This window comes from Larimichthys crocea, chromosome III (genome assembly GCF_000972845.2).
Source record: "Larimichthys crocea isolate SSNF chromosome III, L_crocea_2.0, whole genome shotgun sequence".
Taxonomy (NCBI): domain Eukaryota; kingdom Metazoa; phylum Chordata; class Actinopteri; family Sciaenidae; genus Larimichthys; species Larimichthys crocea.
The window spans coordinates 37,085,723-37,108,242 of NC_040013.1; the positions used below are offsets into that span (position 1 = coordinate 37,085,723).

A 22,520-nucleotide genomic window follows, 5' to 3' on the forward strand; every position below is an offset into this window, starting at 1 on the left:
TTTTTTTTTTTAAAAAGAGAAGAAGAGTGAAACAGACTTTGTTCATATGTGGAGGTTTCAACTGTCTTTTTTGTTTCTCACCTGTTGCTGATGCATTCTTTCAGCTCTGTGGTCCAGGAGCTGACCTGCTGGTCATTGTCTGTCTCAAATATCAGACTACCTCGATTAACCTGCAGAGACAAAGATGCTTTCAAATACAAATGCAACAAATGGCAGCTGTACATGCTGTACATACAGTGACGGCATATTTAGCGCTTGATATTTGCCATTTAAAAGGCAGCTCACCTTTTTTTTGTAATGCTCAAAAAACATGTTCAAGTCACATTAAAGCGAGGAAACAACCCATCATATAAATAGACATATTATAAATACACAATATAGAATTAATAATTACAGAGTAGAAAAAACAACATGTGCCTTATAGTATCAAAGTGTACGTTTTCTGACCCACTCAGGTTTAAAATAGTGTTGTTCAAAAAGTTCAAAAAGGGTAACGCAGAAAGGAGGCAACGTTTTTTGTTTTTGTTTTGGTGAAACAAAAGTGGATAGACAGCAAACAAAGTGACTGGTGATGTCAGAATTTTCTGTGGATGTTTTGAAACATTTTTCCCTCCATGAAAACTTTGGGAAAGAGAAAACTACAACATTATGACAGCCATCTTTCAACCCTACAGTTGGTGTGTTTGATGCTTAAGAGACAAAGCTGGGGTGAAATAGCCTTTAAGTTTCAACCACCAAGGTCTAAATGAAGGCAAATTAGTGACTTTTGTTATGAAATGATATGACAAGGATTGTCCCGTTTCCTCTTCATGTCGGATTGAGGGCTGAAGATGTAAGCAACGTGGATGTAAACACCACAGTGGGCTGAGTCTTCAGACAACAACTGTATTCTGTTTTGAACACAAAGAGTTGAAAACCTGTCCATACCTTTAAAACAAATGTGTTTAAGTTGTCAGGCATCTCCAGCCGGTTGCAACGACGCACTTCTTGGATATCTGAGCAGTGAGTCGTCAGCTTGGGACTGGAGGCCTGAAAAACACAACAAGGACATGATGACCGTCAGAGACGTTACTCTCGTGAAAGGTTACACAAAAAAGGCAAAGAAAGTAGAAACTAGAAACAAAGAAAGACGCATGATGATCCTGTACTATGTCCAGCCTCCTGATTATAATTATGCTCTCTTGAACTTGTTTGTGTAGATAATAAACTGATGAAATGAGTCTTGTTCTCTATGAGGAAACAACTTGGTGGGGTGTCAAGAGTTTGAGGCTGTGGGAGAAAAATTATTATGAAAATGGGATATTGTTTGTGGAAAGACAAAGAGCTTTTTAAAAAAAGCTTTCAAAGCTGATTTTTGATGATTTGAGCAGAAAACATCAACAACAAAACAATTCCCATGGCGTGGAGAGAGGATGTCATCTCATCTTAGAAAATAAACTATCTGATGGCTCAATAGTACCAGGGCTGAGTATTGTAGGGAAATATGATTTTTATGATTTCAAACCTGCAGGTAATTTGTGGTTTACTGCCTCATTTGGGCTTCTGGCCTCTGCTTTCCAAAAACCAAGCTCAGCTCACAGTTAAACTCACACGGTCTTTGTAGTTTTATGACACACTGGTGTATTCATTTAACAAGGCTTGGGTATTTCTATCATGATGTTCTCAAATAATTAATATCTAGCACATCAACAGACCTCGGGCTTTTAACAGCTGCTTTACTGCACATGAAAGACTTGTGGAGCCACTGCAACATGTCTTCAAACTGAACAGTTAAGCTACAGATAGCAAACTACATCACAGATAGACATGTGTGCGACGTTGATGCTTCATATTCTGCTATCTGCCGTGTCTTTACATCTTACAAATGGGAACCAGATGGTCCACTGAGAGACTGGAAAGCAGTGTGAGTTTCTGGAGTGTAAGACACATTTGTGGTGTGTGTGTGTGTGTACGTGTGAATGATGAATGTGCATGTGTGCTGTCTTTATATGCATGTGCAGCGTATCATATTTAGTTTCAGTGTGAAATGTAAGCATAGTGAATTATAGAGAATCAATCAATCCATGTTTAAATTAATTATTACAATCAGATAAGTCTAAAATTATTGGTAAACTAGATGCCTTTTTAAAGAAAAGTGGCTCGTGACCGTATATTCTGTTTGTCCTCCATACCATGCAATCATTGTCTTGAGCCACATAAATAAATGAAATGAATCCTCTGAGCTGCTGAAACTGAAGCCTCCCTTAGTGAAAGAGATTGCTGTAAATCGTAGAAACGAGGGCATGATGGGAGCCCTCATAGCAGAGCTCTAAGGTAGACCCCACCAGGACAAACTGTCTATTTCAAGAATGTTAAATGACACACGAGGGGCCCTCTGGTGGCTCTTGGACCTGAGACACACACAGCTTGAAATTCTGATAATGTGCCTTTGAGTCAGGTTTGTCACCTTTTCTGCAAGTTGACCACCAACAAACATCAGTGACCCCTTTAATGTGCTATTAAAACAGACATGTGGAAATACGTTCTACAAGTCCTGTCTCATGCAGGTGAACCTGTAACCCAATGTCTGACACACATACTCAAAACTAATCATACCTTTGAGCCTTCAAGGCCCTGGATACAAACAGTCGCTAACAAAGCCACAGGCATAAGCACACAGATCCACTCGCATATGGATGGATGACTCTGTAAGCCATGTGTACAAGCCTGTGGCATCTTGGGGTGAAAGGTCACCTCTGAAATGAAGCCTGGGTGACAGCTGATAGAAACGTGTGGAGACAAGAGAGTCAGCAACTGAGAAAAACTAGTGCGTCTGTTAGCGATATGCTTGTATGTAGATCGACTGATGCTAAGACACAAATGATAAATTATATATCTATAGTTTAATATAGAGTTTAATATATATTTAGTCATATATATAGTTCAAACTATAATTATCTAGTACTTTACAGTATTTGGATTTGTTTACATTGTCTGTTGTTGATTTTTATATATATTTATTTATATTTTTCACCGACTTGTATGCACATTGCAGTTAAATGTTTATCTCTCTTTGTTCAGCTTGTTTTTAGCTGCATGTTTATATCCTGTAGTACATTAAAACCAGAGTTAAATTCCTTGTATGTGTCCTCATACTTGGCCAGTAAAGCTGATTCTAACTAATCAATTAAACACACTAATTGCTACCATATAAAGTTGAAGTTCTGTGCGTCCAATTAACATCTAAAAGAAAATACTATACAGTATGTTCTTAATATAGGACCAGCATTTAACATGAGCCATTAAACTTTCTCCCAAACAAACACAGCACACAATGGAAGCTCACAAACTGCAGTTGGATCAACATCAAACCCCACAGGACAAACGTATGCAAGAGAGCAGAACAAAAAAAAAGGAAAAAAGAAAGAAAAGTGGAGGGGGCTGAGCAGCATGAGAGGGCAGAAGCAGCAAAAGGAAACAGACGAGACAGTGAAAGACACAGTGCTGGGTGGGAGAGAGGGAGGGATGAAGAGCAGAAGAAAGAGCAGGGAGGACAGATTCCAGGGCTTTGTGCACCGGATGAGTCTGAGTCTATGTGACAGTGTGAGAGCCTGAGGAATGTCTATGTTAATCCTACACACACACATATCAAAAGAATAGATCAACCCCCCACTCGACCAATTTCCTCAGCTCACCAGTGACGTGAATGAACCCTGTAACTCCAAGAGCTTTGTTTTAACCACAGTATCTAATATTATCAATAAAGTGCACTGTGACGCAGAGATGAGAGGGATGTGACTCATTTAGAGAGATCTGAGTCAGTGAATGATGAGGAACTGACTAAACTTGAACTTGTATCAAATTGCTGCCACAGCTAAATTGCAATCCAGGATGTTCAGAGAAATGTGTTTCTTCAGATTCAGGTTAAAACTTTCAGGTTTTCTCATAACTGTCCTGCTTAGAAAGATGCAATCAGTGTATTCTCAGAGGAAAGTGAGAACACCAGAGATAAAAAACTGTTGTTATTGTAGAGATGTAGTGAACTCATATTATTCAGTCATGCTGCTAAAGCTGCCAAGAGACTTAAAAACAAAATCAATAAAGCAAAAAAAAGAAAAAAGGGAGAAAAGATTATTTGAGGAGGTCCATAGTTTATTCTTGGCCGTTAAAACAGTAGAAAACAAAACTTTACTTCAGGGTTGATTGAGTAGCTGTTTTGGAGCCTTTGATTATATGACATGCACCAGCAGATTTTGTCAACCACATTTTAGATAAAGAATAAAGTCTGAACCATCAATTTGAGGCCAACACGCATGAGAAGTCCTTAAAGTGCTTTAAAAAAAATGAAAACTCTGAACATCTACAACCTCAAGACAACTGGGAAAACTTATATAATCACACACACTTCACCGTAGCTACACAATAAATGGACCCTTAATCTGCAATAACGGAAGATTATGTCTTTTTAAGCTGCATTATTACTAGCATTACTGCTTGTCTTTTTGTGTGTGACATTGATTTACTATTTGTTAGTGCACTGCCACACCTTATCCATTGAAATCTGCTGTATGATTCCCATTTCTGTGTTGGAAATGTTTTATTTGCACCTGCCTCCATCAACCTGTATAAAAGAAGTAGGAATGAAGGTCATGACCCAGAATTATGTCCCTTGACATTCTCCTGTTTATACTAAAATATGAAGATTAGCTGTTTTTGTTCTGTTACATATCATAGAAGACTGAATATTTTGGGGTTTTTCACTGCTGGTTTGAACTGTAACTTGGAGAACAAACCAGTTTATTTAAAGATTAAGTAATATGTATGTATGTGTTTCAGGTAAAAAGAGAAAACTAGAACAAAGAGACGTGGATAAAGGACGCAAGTTTAAAGCTTCGCCATCAACATCATAACTACACAGGACGTGCTACAGCTAATGAGATCTGGTACCGTCTGTGTGTGTGTGTGTGTGTGTGTGTGTGAGAAAGTGTGTGTGTTTGAGTGTGTTTGTGTGAGTCATTGAGAGGAATTTATTGTGAGAATGTGAATGAGTTTCTGACTAAGAGCATCTTTGAGGAACCATATGTGTCTGTGGAGGGAAAAAAAAGGAGAGAAAAAAAAAACAGGCAGCAGATGTCTGACTGGTTGAGCAACAACATAACAGGCCTGATTTCTGTGAATCAACTTCATCAGGGGAGCAAGTTCAAGCTCACAGCACATTTCCTATTAGTGCAAACTGTAGTCTGTAATACTCCCTGGAGAAGACACACAGAAAGACACACACCACACGCACACACTGAGCACGCCTTTGGCCTTTTTCTTCCTTCATTTTCTAATCTGCATAGAACTTCTTCAAGATTATTTCCTTAAATAACACAGACAAAGCAATGTGGGAAAACTATGTAACTATTCATGAACTGTGCAAGTGTGTTCTATTTAAATGCGTCTCAAGCTGGCTCAGTGACAGAGGCATGACTAAAAAGAGATGCAACACAAGGTCGCAAAAAACGACCACAAAGAGACACGAGTTACCCACAAAGACAAAAACGACCACAAAGATAAACAAAATAAGCGCAAATACGCAAATTGCCCACAAATACATGCAAAAAAACGAACAAGTAATGCAAAACGAGTATAAAGAGCTACAAATGACACAAAAGTGACACAAATCTACCACAAGGAGATGCAAAACAACCATGAAAAGACACAAAATGTTCATGTCTAGATGCAAAACAACCATGAAAAGACACAAAATGTTCATGTCTCTTACAGTCTGTCGTCCAGTTAACAAAAGGCAGCTGTTTATTGATTTTATGCATATTAGAATATCTAAAATTGTTTGACATTAATATATTAAACCAAATAAACAAAACAGCCATAAATAATGTACACTTTATTAATGCCAAAAAACAGCTTTAAATGTGAGTTGTAACATCTTTTTACACGTTTTCTAAACCTACCCTCACACCCAGTGTGTGGGTGACAGGTTTTTTAATGCTTTACTATAGAGACTGCCAAAACCAAACTAATGTAGCTTCCTCTCTACACACACACACACACACACACACAGACACACAGACACACACACACACACACACACACACACACACACACACAGGAGATAGAAAGAAAAAGATAACAGCCACAGAGAGTGGGCATAATGTGTATGTAAATATACAGTAAAACCCTGAGGGAAGCTTTTCATGAATGTCTTGAATTACCGCTCCTCTTCGTCACAAACCGCTCACTGTATTGTTTGCCAGCAGACCTCAGATCTATGCCCATATTATGCTACTGTGCCTCGTCCTGCAGCTGTCAAAGCACTGACGTGGTACCAGAGGTGGCACCACATCTCCAACAAAGGTTAGTGCTTGCTCAGAGTTTCCTTCAAGGGAAAGATAAACAAGGATATCATATCAAAATGGTGACCTCAGTAAATTTTTCGATGGTTTAAAGTTGTGAGTGTACTTGCGTGAATGAGATTCACGAGAAAGAGGAATGGGAGCTTGATCAGTCGAAATGACAAGCATTAGGTGGTAAAACACTGACACAGCACAATGTTTTACAGCTTGTTCCTTGACTCTGCTAGTCTACCACACTAACTACATGTTACTGTGTGTTGACCTATTTATACTGGTAACACATGACATACAAAGATCTCCTTAAATCTCCCCTTTAAAAGAGCCCCGAGGTCGGAAATTATCTTATTTCACAATGTCTGACGGTATCATATATTTTCCTTATCAGTTTGGTCAAGCTCTTCATTGACACCATATGATGTTTACACTGAGTTACACTAACCCTGACCCTAATCTTTAATGGTTGCATAATTTTAGTCATTTGGAAATATATCAGACTTCTTTAGAAACCTTTAGATCTCCACTAGAATCTAAAATAATATAATAATATAATATGTACGTGAGCTCAATATTCAGCTGTGCAGTGTTAGACTGTATTTAATATCCTGATGGTGTAAAATGGGGCAGAAGAGGCTATTTTAACTCAAATGAGAGGATTTCATGCATTTTCTTTGCTTTATATTATTGCAAACTGAATATTTTAGTGTTGAAAACTATTTGAACTTTATCTTGTACTTTTTATTGTTATTTATAGACTTATATTGAAAGCAAGTGTTAGTTATAGCTCTATAATAGCTATTAACATCCCAGATTAACAACATTCAGCCTACAGTACTGCTGTTAAATCATCTTAAATAAGTTTCCTCTCTGAGAATATTTGTAAATTATGAAATTGATGGTGATCTGTCTCAGTAATACTATGACCCTGTAACGACTTTTCAGTTTTCACTCCTAGTTCTTTTCATATTGAGTCAACTTTCACTACTATGTTTCAGCTTCACACACAACACACAAACAGACGACTGATATGGTGAATATGAGATGCAGATATGCAACAGTGACAATATGGCCTACATACTGGTTTGTGAATCCCCAACAATGAGAAACGTATTTACTTCTTCTTAAATCTGTCCTCTGTTAGGACTGTATGTGTGTGTGGTGTGACATTATTTATGCACGAATGTGCACTTGTATTAATAATGAGATATGTACATCTCTCTATATTCAGGTGCCTTTTTGACACCAGGTCAAGGACAACATTTCAGAATGGGCATTTTGGGCTAACTCACTCTCACTAATTTAATTGATTGTTGCATCAATTCATCAAATGAAAATATATTAGACATCTTCTGTATCATTTATACAATTTTATCTTTAGAAACTCTGGGATCTCCTCTATAATTTAACATTAAGTTTTGTGGCTGTACAGCATCTTTAATATGCCGATTTGTTTTGACATTTTATAGATTAAATGAATCAAACCAATCATGGCAATAATGATAATGATCATAAAATTATAGATATTGAAAATAGTGCCAAATGAATGACACTGAACCTACAGGACTATTAATGCAAATAAACAAATAAAAATCATGCAATCATCAAATGAAAGACAAACCAACAGAAACATTTTGGTCTTGAAGCCTTCATACACATTTACTGTACACACACGCCGGCAGCAGGCATAAACAGTTGATGAAAGTAGCTCACAAACAAACAAACTAGAGACACGGCAACAGATGCAACCATGTGACCTCTCACCCACACAGTCACAAACACATCTAGAGTTCGAGCGCACACACCCACACACACGGGTGACACACAGGATGTTTGGAGTCCAACATGATCTTCCCAGGGTCTCTCTCTCAAGGCCGTTGCTATGGCGACTGACTGACACTCAACATTCCACTACCCCTCCGAGGGGTCGCCGTAGCCAACGCTGTCCGGGGTGCGTGTGTCAGTGTGTGTGTGTTTGTGTGTGTGTGTGTGTATGTGCTGGACTGAACTTAGGTCTGTCTCCGGACAGATTTTGGAAAGTGTGTGTGCAAAATTATCTTACACAAATACACACATACACACACATTTTAAGGAGTTACAGCACCACCCATCAGGGCCTCATCAGGCAGGGGAGACCTTTACCAACACATCTGTCTGTGCTTCCCCTGGTTTCAGGTTGAGATCATTAATATATATGTATCTTTGTTATTGTCGACAAATCCTGTGATAAGATACAAATCACCACGAAAACAATCCCGCTTAAATAAGTATCGCTCATGTTTCCAAAGCCTTATAGCTATAGAAACTCTATTGTTATCTATTGGTAGAAATTAAAGCGTGTTTCAGATCTGACTGACACATGCTTCATATGTGAAAGCCAGGATCTACTTGTTCACTCTGTTTATATTACACTGTGTCATGCACCAACTTTTCGTTGCGTAAAACGTAAAAATGCGCATTAAAAAAAACCCCATAGATTGTGTAAAACATTTTAGTAGTCTCTGTGATGTCCCTTTGTGAAGCTCAGAGTGCGGTGCCTCTGTTAGTTGACATCGTGGCAGTCCTGCCTCCGATGGCTCCCTACTGATCCAAAATTAGGCAAAGACGTTGAGCGTGGGTGGGGCTGAGGCGAGCTGAATGAAGCCTGGTTGCTAAAACTAATTGCCTGTGATGGCACCCACACATTACTCAAATCAGCCACACTTTTAATTATGCATATAATTTGAATGGGTGAGTTTTATGGAAGTTTAGCCTCAGAACGGTTTTTGACACCAAAACCATTTTGTACCAGGCTCTCAACATGTTTATTTCTGCTGTAAAGTTGGGCTTTTTAACATAGGGGGTTAGGGAGACGGACCCACCTCAAGTGGGTGTTCAAGGAACTGCAGTTTTTGGCACTTCTGCATTGGCTTCATTTCACATCTACAGAGGTCACCGCTTAATAAAAACAGGTGGATGGCAATGGAAATGCTCAAACTGTTGCACTGGGTGAACACGGTCACTGTAGTTGTTATTATTCCATCCCAAAAACACCATGTTGCTGCTGTGAATACTCAACAGTTTATCAAATCCAAAGCTGAAAAATGACCATCAACAATTACATTTAGACCAGTAAGAGTAATATTTGTTAGAAACCACAGTAAAATAAAATATATATTTGTGACCTGTGACTCAGTGGGAACAAATGGGCCTGGTGTTAAATGACACACACACACAGTTGGAAAGTATTAAGAGACGGACTAACACAAAGCTGGCTTTGATCTTTTTATTATAAAACTATTCAATATGTCCATCTTTTTCCTTACATTAGTCACTGCTCACTGTGTCATCGCGGGGGACATTTTTTGCCTGCCTGGACTGTGGCTATGTACGCAAACTCTTGGTACTTTTTAATGTGTTAGTTAGTAACCTTAGCTGCAGCTAACACTATGGTGATCTGTAGCAACTGGCATTGTACTTCACCACCTGTTGCTTTTGTCAAACAGATACCCACTCCTGAGGTCTTTGTCTATAGTTGGAGGCACAGAAATAGATTTCAGCTCACTGGGTGGTTAAACTTTTCTTCCTACATGCAGCAATTCACAAGATCTAGTTAATGGCAAACATTATCTGCATGCAAAGAAATCGGCAGTTTACATATCAGACACTGCATGTCCTTCTAGAGTAAGTAAAGAACAACAACAGTAATGATGCAGTAAAGGTTTATATTAATCCTACAGTGTGTCTCTTTAAAGGTTGATATATATCTGAGGTTTGTGCTAGGTCTCTTTTCAAATTTAAAGGAAGAATTTAACTCAGAGAGCAGATCCAAAACATGATAACATGAAAAAAAGAAGTTAACGGCCCTGCTAAGGGATATTTTACCTATTCTCTCTGGCCATAATTTTCTTTCACTTTGGCTTACATCCAAGGAGAGCAGCTGTGATCACACAATACTATATTTCATGAAAATGGCAATGCTTTTGCATTTTAAGTCAGATTTCCTGACATTTGGAGGGCTGGGCAAATATATTTTTTAAATAGAATCTGACAATATGACAACTCATTTACAGCAAGTTAACATAGCTGTATAAACACATACTATGAAAGCTTTTTAGAGTTTAGTTTATGGCTGCACCAAATAGTTTGAAGTTTCATTCAAATATGACAGTGATGTTATTTGGTTGCTATATTTTTATAAAGAGCTGCATGTCTGTTTGACTGAGGGAGGGCCTGAGCTACACACCAAAGCAAAGCACAGGAGGACAAAGGACAGGATGAAGTTTGGCTTCAACTGAATTCACACAAAATACACACACAAAGTCGTTGTCTTCACCAATACTGTTCACGCTCTTCATTCACTCTCTGTCTCGCTTGGCCACTGCTCTCTCACATGTTGACCTGGGGCAGGAGGAGCTGACTTTAGAAACAGCAATCGACAAATCCATCTCATCCTGCCTTCAAAGACTGACTTGTTTAATCTGATAAATTACTTTATTCAAAGTAAAGATGTTTGGGTTATGATGTTGAAACATATGACAACAAAAATTAAAGCTTCATTCAAAAACCTACATAGAAGCTTAGAAGGTAAAATAAAATGGGTACAGCCATGTTTAGTTTATACATTTTACTGTTCATGAAGTGTTTTTCTTTCAGATCAGCTCTTTGACAGTCTGAGACAATATTTTAAAAACATGGCTCCCCAGAGAAAGACTCAGTCACCTTCGTACACAGTGGTTTCTGGTACGTGCACATGTGTATGCAGCACAGGCAGCCAGGAGATCACTAGAACTGATCACATTCACAATCAGCTCTATCTGTGGCATCATGGAGGATGTGGGAAACGCACACACACACGCACACACATATACCGAGCACTAGTTGTGGGGTTACCAACACTGATAGAGATGAGTGTGTTCTAGGAAACCTGTCAGAAACTGTCAGACACATAGCCTTGAGTAATGTATAAATGTGTCAGTTCACTGCGCTGCCCTCCTTGCATACTTCTCAGAAATACTGATATACAAGCCAAACCTCCAGAAGTTAAGACAGCACACTCAAGATTCACAGAACTGACTGCAGTTCTTTGTAAATGAATTAGCTGTGGTTTTGCACACAAAAAAGGCAATTACCAAGTCTGACGGGGCAGAAAAAGAAGGGAATGTGGCAACATCTTTCTGAGTGTTAAAAAAAAAAAAAACATTCAACTCTTTTCAACTCAACTTTTTTTTCTCTGATGATAACAACCAATGTGTGACTGTAAACACTACATTACTTATTTCCAGTAACAAATATTAAGGACTTTAAGACCTAAAAATATAATCTAATATTTAAAACCAATAAAATCATCTAAGTAAGTCAGGACAGTGTATGAGGCTAAGCAGAATAACTTTTATATAGGATTGCATACCTGCAGCACTGTAATATTTCAAATTTTTAAATAATATAAACACTACTACTACTACTACTACTGTGCACTCAGCTTGTAGTTTATTAGGTACACCCAGTGAAAACTAACAACAATCGGGCATTAAGTCCTACCCTTCACTAAGTTTATAATCTTAGTGTGAAACTGTTTTAAAGAGGTGGTGATTCAACTCGATGGTCATTTTGGACGCTGCACTTTGTGGTTCAGTTGAACTGTATTGTGTTATACTGAGAGCAACTGAACCCTCTTGACATCTACTCATGCACATTGTTTTGGATATTTTTCGCTCAGGATTTCAGATTTTCACCACTGAGACTTCTGTCACTGCTCAAATACAACAGGGAGGAATGGTATTTCATTTGTGGTGCTCACACCACTGAAAAACGACATCTGAAACACTCAACAGTAATAACTCTTTCCAGAAAATATATATCAGTTACTCAAGATAATCCACAGAACTGACCGAACAGTTTTCGTTGGAACAATTTTCTGTTAAAAATGTGAGCTGTTTTTATTGGGGCTGCTTTCTAGCAAAGGAGTAGTCCCAATGAAAACTACTCATAGTGAGTTCTGTGAATTATCTTGAGTAACTAATGTCTTTTTATAATGCTTTAAGCACCACAAACATCACTGCATTCACCTTTTTATGAGCCTAAATCTGACTATATGGCAGAAGATCTGCATGCATGGGATCATCAATGTAACTTAATGGTATGAGACAAGCTAAAGAGGTACCTCTCTCTCCTCACGTTTCTTGTCACCTCTGGCACTAAATAAAAAGACAAAAATACCCCACACAACATAGATATAATTTTTCACTTTCCATTTTTCACTTGGCTGAGTACCTTTCTGTGGAGAATGATATGAATGACAAGATGTTAGCAGGTCAATGTGATAAACCGTTCAATTTCTGGCCCTGACTACTATTTCATTGTGATTATTCATCTTCATATTTGCTTTATCAAATATAACACATCTGTCCAATACAGATTATAAAGATGAATATAAAACCTTGCTCGACGCAAACAAAAGCTACTCAAATGCAGCTTAAATATCATGGAAAATGGCTGAGGATTTATATTGAGAAACAGAGATTTGGTGATTGTGTGTAGCGTTAAGCAAAACATGACATCTTCAATTAATAATAAGCTACAATAAAGCTTTATGTCTTTTATAAACTATACACAATGTTAAATGTGTCCATTTGTAAAGTGTATAGCGTAGGTCTTAATAGTTTGGTACAATAAAACATAGACAAGTTACAAAACTTTGCACAAAAGTTACTCAGCAGTGGATGAAAAATCGCTGGCATGTGTGTATCAGTATATCTAAGAGATTTCATGTGTGCTACTCATCCACATGTGTCAGTTATGGGTGTGTATGTATGTGTGATGGTCAGTTAAGGGTGTGTTGAGTGTCCAGTAACTGTACACATGTGGAAGACTGGTAAATGTATCCTATCTCAGCATGTAAAACCTGTGTAAAATCTGTTTTCTTCATCCTTGTTTGTGTTGTACTTTCTTTTTTCTTACAATGCGTGCAGCTCCTAAACTAACTCTTCCTTTCACCATCATATCTGACAAAATCCTGACCATAATGATATTTTCCAAGGAGACACCGATAGACATCCGATAACAAAATCACTAAGCTCAAAGAAATGAAAACTTGCTTTCTGGGAGAAGCACATGAACAGACATACTTGTCATTGAACACTGTAACAGGTATGTCTATTGATCCACGTCTCCCAGACATACCAGAGAAGAGGATCAACAGACATACTTTGTCATCGAACACCATGACACGCATACACCACCACAGCTACCGTCATTTTCTATTGCGCAACCTGGATCCAGAAAAGCATTGGGGCCCAATGAAATTCCAACGGGGGTCTTCAAAGAGTCTGCAGCAGAACTGTCCAGTCCCCATGGTGGCCTCTTTCAACATCTTTTTTTATTATGACCATTATAATTTTACATCTATATTGTTGATATTGTGGAACAATGTGGGAATAACATGTTTCTTGATGCAGATTGTTCCACCATCTCAGGTGGCAGCAAGCCTAAACAAAGTCCTGGACAACATCAGTAAGTGGGATGATGTGTGGAAGGTCACCTTCGAGCCAAACACGTGCAAGGCAACGATCCTGTCCATAAAAAGAAATCCATTTTCCCCTCTTCTTTAGGAGCACCAAACTCAGTGAGCACACAAAGTGGACCAGCCATCTGTCCAATATCTGGACAACATCTCAGAGCATGGTCTTGGGGGCAGAGCCAACGTCTACAAAACCAAGGTCAGGAGTGTCATGGTGTACACATGAATCCCTCACAAACCACTCCTAGGCAGCTAAATATCATCCAGAAAAACTAAAGATCATTGGCGTGGATGAAGACTGTCCTACAGGATTATGCCATGACAAAAATGAACCATTGCAGAACAGTTGCAACAAGAGTATTTTCAGGTCGCATACTCCCAGACTTGAAAGCACTGCTACCCTAAACCTAAGTCCCAAGCTTTGCAGCTTTGTTTGCCAAATATTATTCTACATGGAACTGAAATATTTGGTTTTTGGACTTTTAAATGGACAAAAAAAAAAGAATGTATGAAAATAATTATTGGTTGCAGCAATGGATATACCTATAACAGTGGCCCTTGAGAGGCATAAAAATCCAAAACTGCCATGATGATTACACCACAACAATAACCGACTTCTGACAATGGGACATGCCCAGAAGTTGGGAAAGAAAAACTTTCTCTTGTCCTTCCTTTCCCTTCTGCCCCTGTGCCACAGCATTGTCTCTGAATAAACCTTACTGTGCAGTTTTGCTCCTTATGACTACAGTTCCTGGTACCACCGAGCCAGAACCTGGTTTATATATGGAAGGAGAACCAGCCATGATAACATTTTCCATGCAACAGTCAAAGCCAAGTGGGGCTTGCCAGGGCCAGAGAAGACAAACAACAAAGAATGAAATGTGATACTTTTTTCACAGTTATACTAGTCAAAGTATGATGGAAAAAACAGCCAGGACAATTAGGCCGACAATTATTTATCAAGTACATTAGAGCTGCAACCAAGGGGATATCTTTTGTTATTTCTTAATTTGCAAATTATTTTCTTGATAAAATGTTTTAATCGATGAAATGTTGAAAAAAAACTATATTCACAATTCATCAGAGGCTACGGTCATGTCACCATTTTGCTTATTTTTGTCCAACTAAGAGACCAACACCTTAAAAAAAATACAATGCACTGTCACAGAAAAAAATAGAAGAAAAACAACAAGTGTCATCTTTGAGAAGCTGGAACCAGAAATGATTTTGCATCTCTGCTTTAAAAAGAAAAACCAAACAGTTTCAAGGAAAACTGAATGTTACAACCTTCATGATGGGAGGACTTACTGCAGGACTGTTGTACTAGACTGCATTTCTTTTATCTAGTGTATAGTGTATATATCATTTTGTTTATCCACTCAGAGTCTGGTAATGAAATGTCAAGCATATTTAAATAAAAGAGTCACAAGTTGGACTATCTGTGCTACAGGTGTTTGCATGACTACAAACAACATTTAATAATGCAAATAAAAACGCATACTTCACATACTTAAACTATCTTATTGCAATTGGCTCAAACCATTACATAATAGTGCTTGGTAACATAATGGAGTTTGCAGGTGTGTGTATATGGGGACCATAGAGGCCAAGAGAAAACTGTTGGGTGAGGGCGTTGCACAGCTTTGCTTTGGGGGCTTTCCACATGCTACTCAGCAAGGTCATGTGCACTGGCACTGTGGTTGTAGGTTACACACACACACACACACACACACACACACACACACACACAGACACACACACACACACAAAGAGGTTATGACAAGAGAAAAAAAGCACACACTTGAGATGCATGAGCAATTTAATATTTTATAATCACCAAAAGGGAAACTATGTATTTATCTACACAAATGGCGTGTTTGTTAATGCAAGCAGAGACACACGTGAAGACGGCATGACAACCTCTTCTGCAGAAACAGACACAGAACTAGAAAGAGACAGAGCGAGAGATCTGACAAACATCTTGACCACATGACTCTAACCACTCTACTTCCTTTAGATGTTTCTATAGATTTTTGTCACACTGAAACACACAAGAGTGTGCACACGCACGCACGCACGCACGCACACATACACACATACACATACACACAAACAAACAAAAAACAAAACACAACACTCCTCCCACACTCAGGCATTTTCAACACTGCGAGAGAAGTTTTCCACCCTGTATGAGACGAAAAACTTTCAGTCTCCTTTAGACTTAATGTATAAGCAAACAAATATAAACAAAAGCGACAAATGATGTGAAAAGCTGCCTCCAGTTGTAAACTGTATTCCCTTTGAGCTTTGTTGTTCACCACATCTTAGCTTGAAAAGCAGACTGCTTGTCAGTCAACTTTCAGTTTTGATCTGTTTTGGTATCCCGATTTTGCAGAAATCTGTATAAACTAACATACGTGAATATTTCAAATTAATGTAATGGTTCATTTATAGAAACATGGCAGTTTTTGTCCATCTAGTTGCAGAGGCAGCAAGCTATATAAGGTAACATGTTCTGGATCTACCCCTGAGTGTCCTAGGTTGGACTTGAATGGATTATCCCCACCAGGAAGCATCCAAAAAGCCTACAAATCAGATGCCTAAACCACCTTAAGTGGCTTTGTAAACAAAGTCAGAAATTTAATTTTGAGCTCTTTCCACCCTGCAAAGGAAGTTTATTTCTGCAAGATGAACTGACTCGTTCACTCATTCAATTTCCTGCTCTATCTGACCCTTAACTATGAACAAGACCCAAGACATTTAAACATGCTCACTTGAGACAGAAACAAATTCCCAACTAAATAGAGGGACTTCTGGCTTGGAGTATCCTGGGTTCAGATTTAGAGGTGATGACTCCCTTCCAATCACCCCTTCACACTCAGCTAAAAAAAACCTCTCCAGTTTGCAATGCGTGTCAGTCTGATTAAGCCAGTACAAGTGACATCATTGGCAAAAAGCAAAGAGGCAATCTTGAATTGAGCAAAGTTGTCATTTGCTGAGAAAACAAACACAGCTATTACTCCAGTGATTCAAGGAGGGACACCAACCTAAGCAACTCTACAGAGTATAAACTGAACGGTCAAAGACCCACAATCCCATCAAGTATCCTTACAAGGCAGAGGAGCAAGAATGATATCAGCATTGCTCCTCCTGAAATCTGAGGTTTGACAACAACCTAGTGCCTCCTGTCACGTATCCTGGTTGGAAATAGCTTTCCTTGGAAGGCTGAATAGTCTAGTCTTTTAATAATTGCTCCCCTACTCTGCAAAAGTACCAGCACCTACTTTTGCAAGTCAAAAGGCACTGTGCCTAAAACCAAAACCAAATTAAAGAGGCCTGTCAATGAAGACAGCCCAACAATATCTAACTAACTACGTCAGAGCTTTATGACTAACTCAATGACCTCCAGAGATGGGCAAGACTTCTCCACCGACTATTCTGACGGCGTCATTTTAAAAGGGCATGTCAGTTGGGTTCAGTTCATTTCCTCTAAATGTTTCCTTATCCCCAGTCAAGGTCAGCAGTTCTCCTGCTGAGAACAGCGTGGGCAAGGCCCTGGTTTATGTAAACATATTCACTGAGCCAGATCTGATGTATAAACTTGTGGATTCTGACCACAACATGAGCTTCACAAATCTGTTCATGAATCAAATCATATTTGTGTAGGGGGCGTGGTGCATCAGCTGCAGGAGAGGTGTGTGGAGAGGGCTCAGGAGAGCAGCGCCAGGTGAGAGTGATTAGCACACGGTTATCCTGTTGAGCCAATCACTCTCTCCATATAACAGAGTAGCATGCTGGACCTGGGAGATGGAAGACACACAAGACAAGAGAAAGGCTCACGGCTGTCGGCAGGATCGGAGATGCACCTGCAAACAACGCCGACTGAGCTGAGTGTATTGTGTGAACAAAAAAATAAACAAGTAAAATGTCATCACCCCTTGAGTCGTGTCTGTCAAAGAACCCACAGTGGCATCAGAGTACGCCACAATATTATATCACATATAGCACAGGACATAACACCAACATGCAGAGCCAGGAACCAGTAAGAAAAAAAAAGAAGGCTCACAAATGTCTTTGTCAACTACAGTAGGTATAAGTGGAGGTTCAGAGGAAAGAGATTATCTACTGATCTACTGTATGTAGCCTACAACATATGAATGGTTGGAGTTCTTTGAAGCCTTTGGCTATATTTACATCATATGCTTTCCTTGGAAATTTGTGGTTTAAACTTGGTAGGATCTCAGGATGACTCACTGTATTCCTGACAAGAGTCATTACTGCTGACTTTGGCTAAACACTGCTTTTGTCGTCGTAATCCCTCAAGCCCACTTTCATGCAAATGTGGTGTGTAAGGACTTTTAATTAAGACGCAAAATGCTACATAACATACAAAAAAAGAATGTAGCCTTTGCACAGTGTCCAATCCACCACTAACAAAAAGCTTGATTATCTATGAGGAACACTCTTAATTCCCACTACAGTCTTATATTTTTATGTAAAATGGGTTAGTGACACATTTTGGTGATAAATCCTCTATTATATTATGGTTACAGAAACTAGTATATACACAGTTTTTTTAGAAACCTAACCCTCCTCTGAAAAGAGTGGGGTGTTGTGGCATGACCCACATTTCTCATCACCAGGACTATGTATCCATAGTCCGTTTACTGATTCATGTTCTTGTTAAATTATCCGGCTAGCTAGATAGCTAGCCCACTTACTTTGACTAATCTGATACACAACAAGTAGTGTTTTAGAGTACAAATGGGAAAGGGTACAAAAAGGAGGCAGTTTATTTTTTAACATTATTAAATCAACCTGTAACTTAGGTCATATCTGTGCCAGTACTAAAACAATTAGTCAACAAAGCAAGAAGGACTGTGAAGCAGCTTGTTTCTGGCGCTTCACTCTGACATCATTGTAATGAACATCTTTGTGTTTTGGACCATTAGCTGGACAAAACAAGCGATATTATGGTGTTAATAATCAAAAATAATAATCAAGAAGTTTCTTGCTGCCCTAATCTGTGCATAACCAACCTCCCAATGACCTCCATTATGGTGCCAAACTGTTGTGAAACAAGAATCTCATGCAACCGTGCATGCAAGCTCAAAGGTAACAAAAGACACAGAGTCACAGTGAGCTGTCACTTCATTTCAAACCAAGAACATTATGCCAACTAACCAGATACATGGTTGCCAGAGGGATTTTCAAACTCAGTGCCAACTGGATGGCTGCCTCAGGATTTACAGAAGTTTTGTTATCCAGATTTTTTCTACAGAATTTCCCTCAGATCTCCGTGGGCTACACAGGATAAAGATCTGGTGATACAAAGTTAGAAGGAGGGGTGAACAAGTTCAGGCAGATCAGAAGAGAGAACTGAAAAGCAGAACCTGTAAGGCAAAAGAAAAAGGAAAAAAAAAAAAAGAGTACCAAGGAAGGCAAACAAAAAAACATCTACTTGCACAGAAACTTTTATAATATGTCTCGAGATGATGATATGCACAGCAGATATAGGCCTAGTATACATGTGGTGAACACAGAGTCAGTGTACGCATAAACAAGCACGCATGTGCACCCACACACACACATATATATATATATCCATTACATGACTGAGTCACTCACTTCAAGGCATAATTTCTAGGTTTCTTGAAACACAATCCCTGGAAAGAGTAAAAGATGTGACTTCGTGGGTGAGATACAAGACTGTTATGATGTAAAATGAAACTCAAGTCTAAACTAAACACTGGTATCCGCAGATGCCATCTGAAAGTTCTGCACAAATACACCGTTGGTACCTGCTGGCCACTTGCCCCTGGTCAAATACACTTTCTTACAGTAATACTTGATCACTCAAGATCAACAAGCTGGAAATCACTTAAATTTTATTAGGGCTGCAACTGTTAATTTTATTATCGATTAATCTGTCCATTATTTTCACAAAGATTTTTGGATGGGATGGATGGAATGGGAGACTTAAAAAAAAAAAAAAAAAAAAAAACTTAAAATCTGTTAGAATAGTTGTAGGTTAATTTCTCTCTAATCAATTAATTGGCTAACCAATATGTGTATTAGGAAGATAGTATAATCAGCGGTGAGTAAAAAACATGAGAAATAGAAACAGTTCCAGTGAAAACAATAAAGTCTGATCCGGAGGTACTGGAAATTTAAATGTCTTTTTTTTTCAAAGTTTTAAGCAGAGCAGGTGAAATGTGATTCACCTGGATCGTGTAGGGTTAGTAGCAGATACACAAAGGAAGATATTTTAAAACTGGCATGGCTTGGCTAGAATATCGTATGTATTTTGATTGTTATGCAATTTACATGAGACTGAAGATGACGTCAATTCCATTTTCATTGCCCATTATAGAACTTAATTCTTTTCTTTTGAGTAAAATGTCCTGAACTTCTGATGAGTTCTTCATAGATGGATGGATGAATGATTATAAGAAACTTGAGTTGTGTTTTAGGAGGGGCACCTTTTGTGTGGCTGATTTTATTTGTAGAGCCTTGGACAGGAGACATAATTATGTTTATGCCTGACAAACATATCCCCACAGCAGTGGTGCTTTTTTGGTCCATGTGGACTAGACGCTTGCATTTGCATGACCCAATATATAACTTGTGCAAACAAGGAAACTTTTAAACACTCTCACGTTTTGTAAGAATTCTTCAGACTTTGTCTTTTAATTAAAATAAAATCAAACTTACAGACACCTTGATCTCGCTCTGCCCTCCTCTCTGCTGGCTTGTCTACCTAACTTTCAGCCTGTCTTTCTCATGTCTTTATGGCTGTCTCCTGCTGTTACGTTTCCTGTGTCTCTCTTGGTTGGTTTCATTCTGTTTCTGGTTCAGCTGACTGGGGCCCATGTGTTCAGAGCTTTAGTTGTGGTATGCAACGAGAGCCAAATTAACGCTGCATGCTGCCATATGAGAGACTGAAGTACAACAAGTAACACAGAACAGATGGACACCAGAGTCTAGTTGTTGGAAAAGTATTTTCCACTGATGTTGCAAACTCCTCTTACTGTCAGTGAGAAAGAGGGAAAAAAAGTGCAAAGCAAGAAAAACACAGCACACATGCAGAGAGAAGAACGTGTAAAAATAAATGTAAATATAAGAATACATAAACATATTTAAATGCATTTTGGCTTCAGCTGCGTAACTCTAATTCTTTTGGTTTAATGAGGCATAACTCCACACTGGCTTTGGAAATTCTTAGATTTTCTTTTTACTCAAGACTGAAGATAAGATATCACATGACCCCAATGGGATGGAAATATGAAGACAAAGCTTTTACAATTTATGCCAACATGAATAAAAATATGTGCGATAATGCACATAGAGAAAGAGCGCACAAACACACACATATCCAGACAGGGAAGAGCAAACTCCAACAACAACATGACACACAGTAAAGACACCCGTACACACAGACAAGCACAAAATGAAACCATATGGGAAAAATTAAGGCTCGAAGAGCTGAAACAAGCATATGCAAAAGCACACACAAACATAGCTGAGATGAGATGAGAAGGGTGTGATTAAGATGAAGTCTACAGGAGGTCTGAGGAAGCATCCGACATCAGCCTGCCTTTTGTGGGAACTGAGTCTGGAAGACAGAATACCACTATTTTCCTGGCAAGACGCTAACTTTGTCTGTAACCTTGACTACTGTGCGTCAGATGAAAGGAAAAGTAGGGCTTGATGTCGTAGAAGCAACTACCTCAGTTAAGAGCAAGTCACAGCTGAGGAAGGTTACGAGATAAGTCCAGAACTTGAGGGAAACTGCACATATCAGGACCAACGTCACACACTCAGTGTTTTGATGTGTGGACTAAATAATCTAAAATAACACTAAGATAGGAATGTTTATTGGTCAGGGTGTCAGTTTGTCATTTAGATACTTGAGAATGAGATGAGAATTTAAGGTTAAAGTCTCAGACAACACCAAGGACATTGTGGAGACTTCTGCTAGTTTCAGCTGACACGACAGGATTCACTTCTGCAATAAAACAAGTGTTACATTGCATCGGCTTGGCTATTTTGTCATTTCATCTGCAAAACAGAACAAACATAATGTAACAAATTACCAGAAAAAAAAAACTGCTTATATAACTTCCAGTTGGAGAAGCATGTGAAAATGTTGTACGCTGTCCTGGGAAAGAATCAGTGTAAAAATGTTCATCAAACAAATTTAATTAGGATGACTATTTTAATTGGGAAAAAAAATGGAATTATGCAGCGAATGTTGGAATGATCATCACTATAACATCATTAAGTGTACTACTTCATAAATTTAAGTTCAGCCAGTATTGATAAATATCTTTCATATCGTGATAAGATAACTGATTAATTCACAATTTTGTATTTTAAAATGTTTATGCACATCTGAGGCCCAGATGTAGGCACCAAAGATGGCTGGTTTAATATTCTATATCTCTGGTCTAACCAAATCTAACAGTTACAACAGTTGTCATGCTAATTGTTTTATTTCTGTCCTACTCAACCATTTTGAATTGAAAATAAATGATAATAAATATTTAAACTATTATTTAGCAGCTATAATTTCATTCTCTGAATACATAATATAAATTCCCCATTACTGTCCAAGTTTATAGGCTCGCATCCTTACAGCCTATCACAGGTGAATGTATAGACCTCATTTTCGAAGAGCTCATATGGGA

At 38.5% G+C, this 22,520-nt stretch overlaps 1 protein-coding gene across 5 annotated transcripts in view; it reads right to left on the bottom strand.

Annotated features, from left to right (window-relative positions):
- sh2b3 (SH2B adaptor protein 3) overlaps positions 1–22,520 on the bottom strand; it is a 49,990-nt gene that overhangs the window by 8,677 nt on the left and 18,793 nt on the right. For all 5 annotated transcript variants that reach the window (XM_027277735.1, XM_027277733.1, XM_027277731.1 and 2 more), the window contains exons 3-4: positions 928–1,029; positions 82–170 (exon numbers count right to left, since the gene is read on the bottom strand). In XM_027277735.1, coding sequence (XP_027133536.1) covers positions 82–170; positions 928–1,029 — 191 coding nt within the window. The remainder of the gene's footprint in view (positions 1–81; positions 171–927; positions 1,030–22,520) is intronic.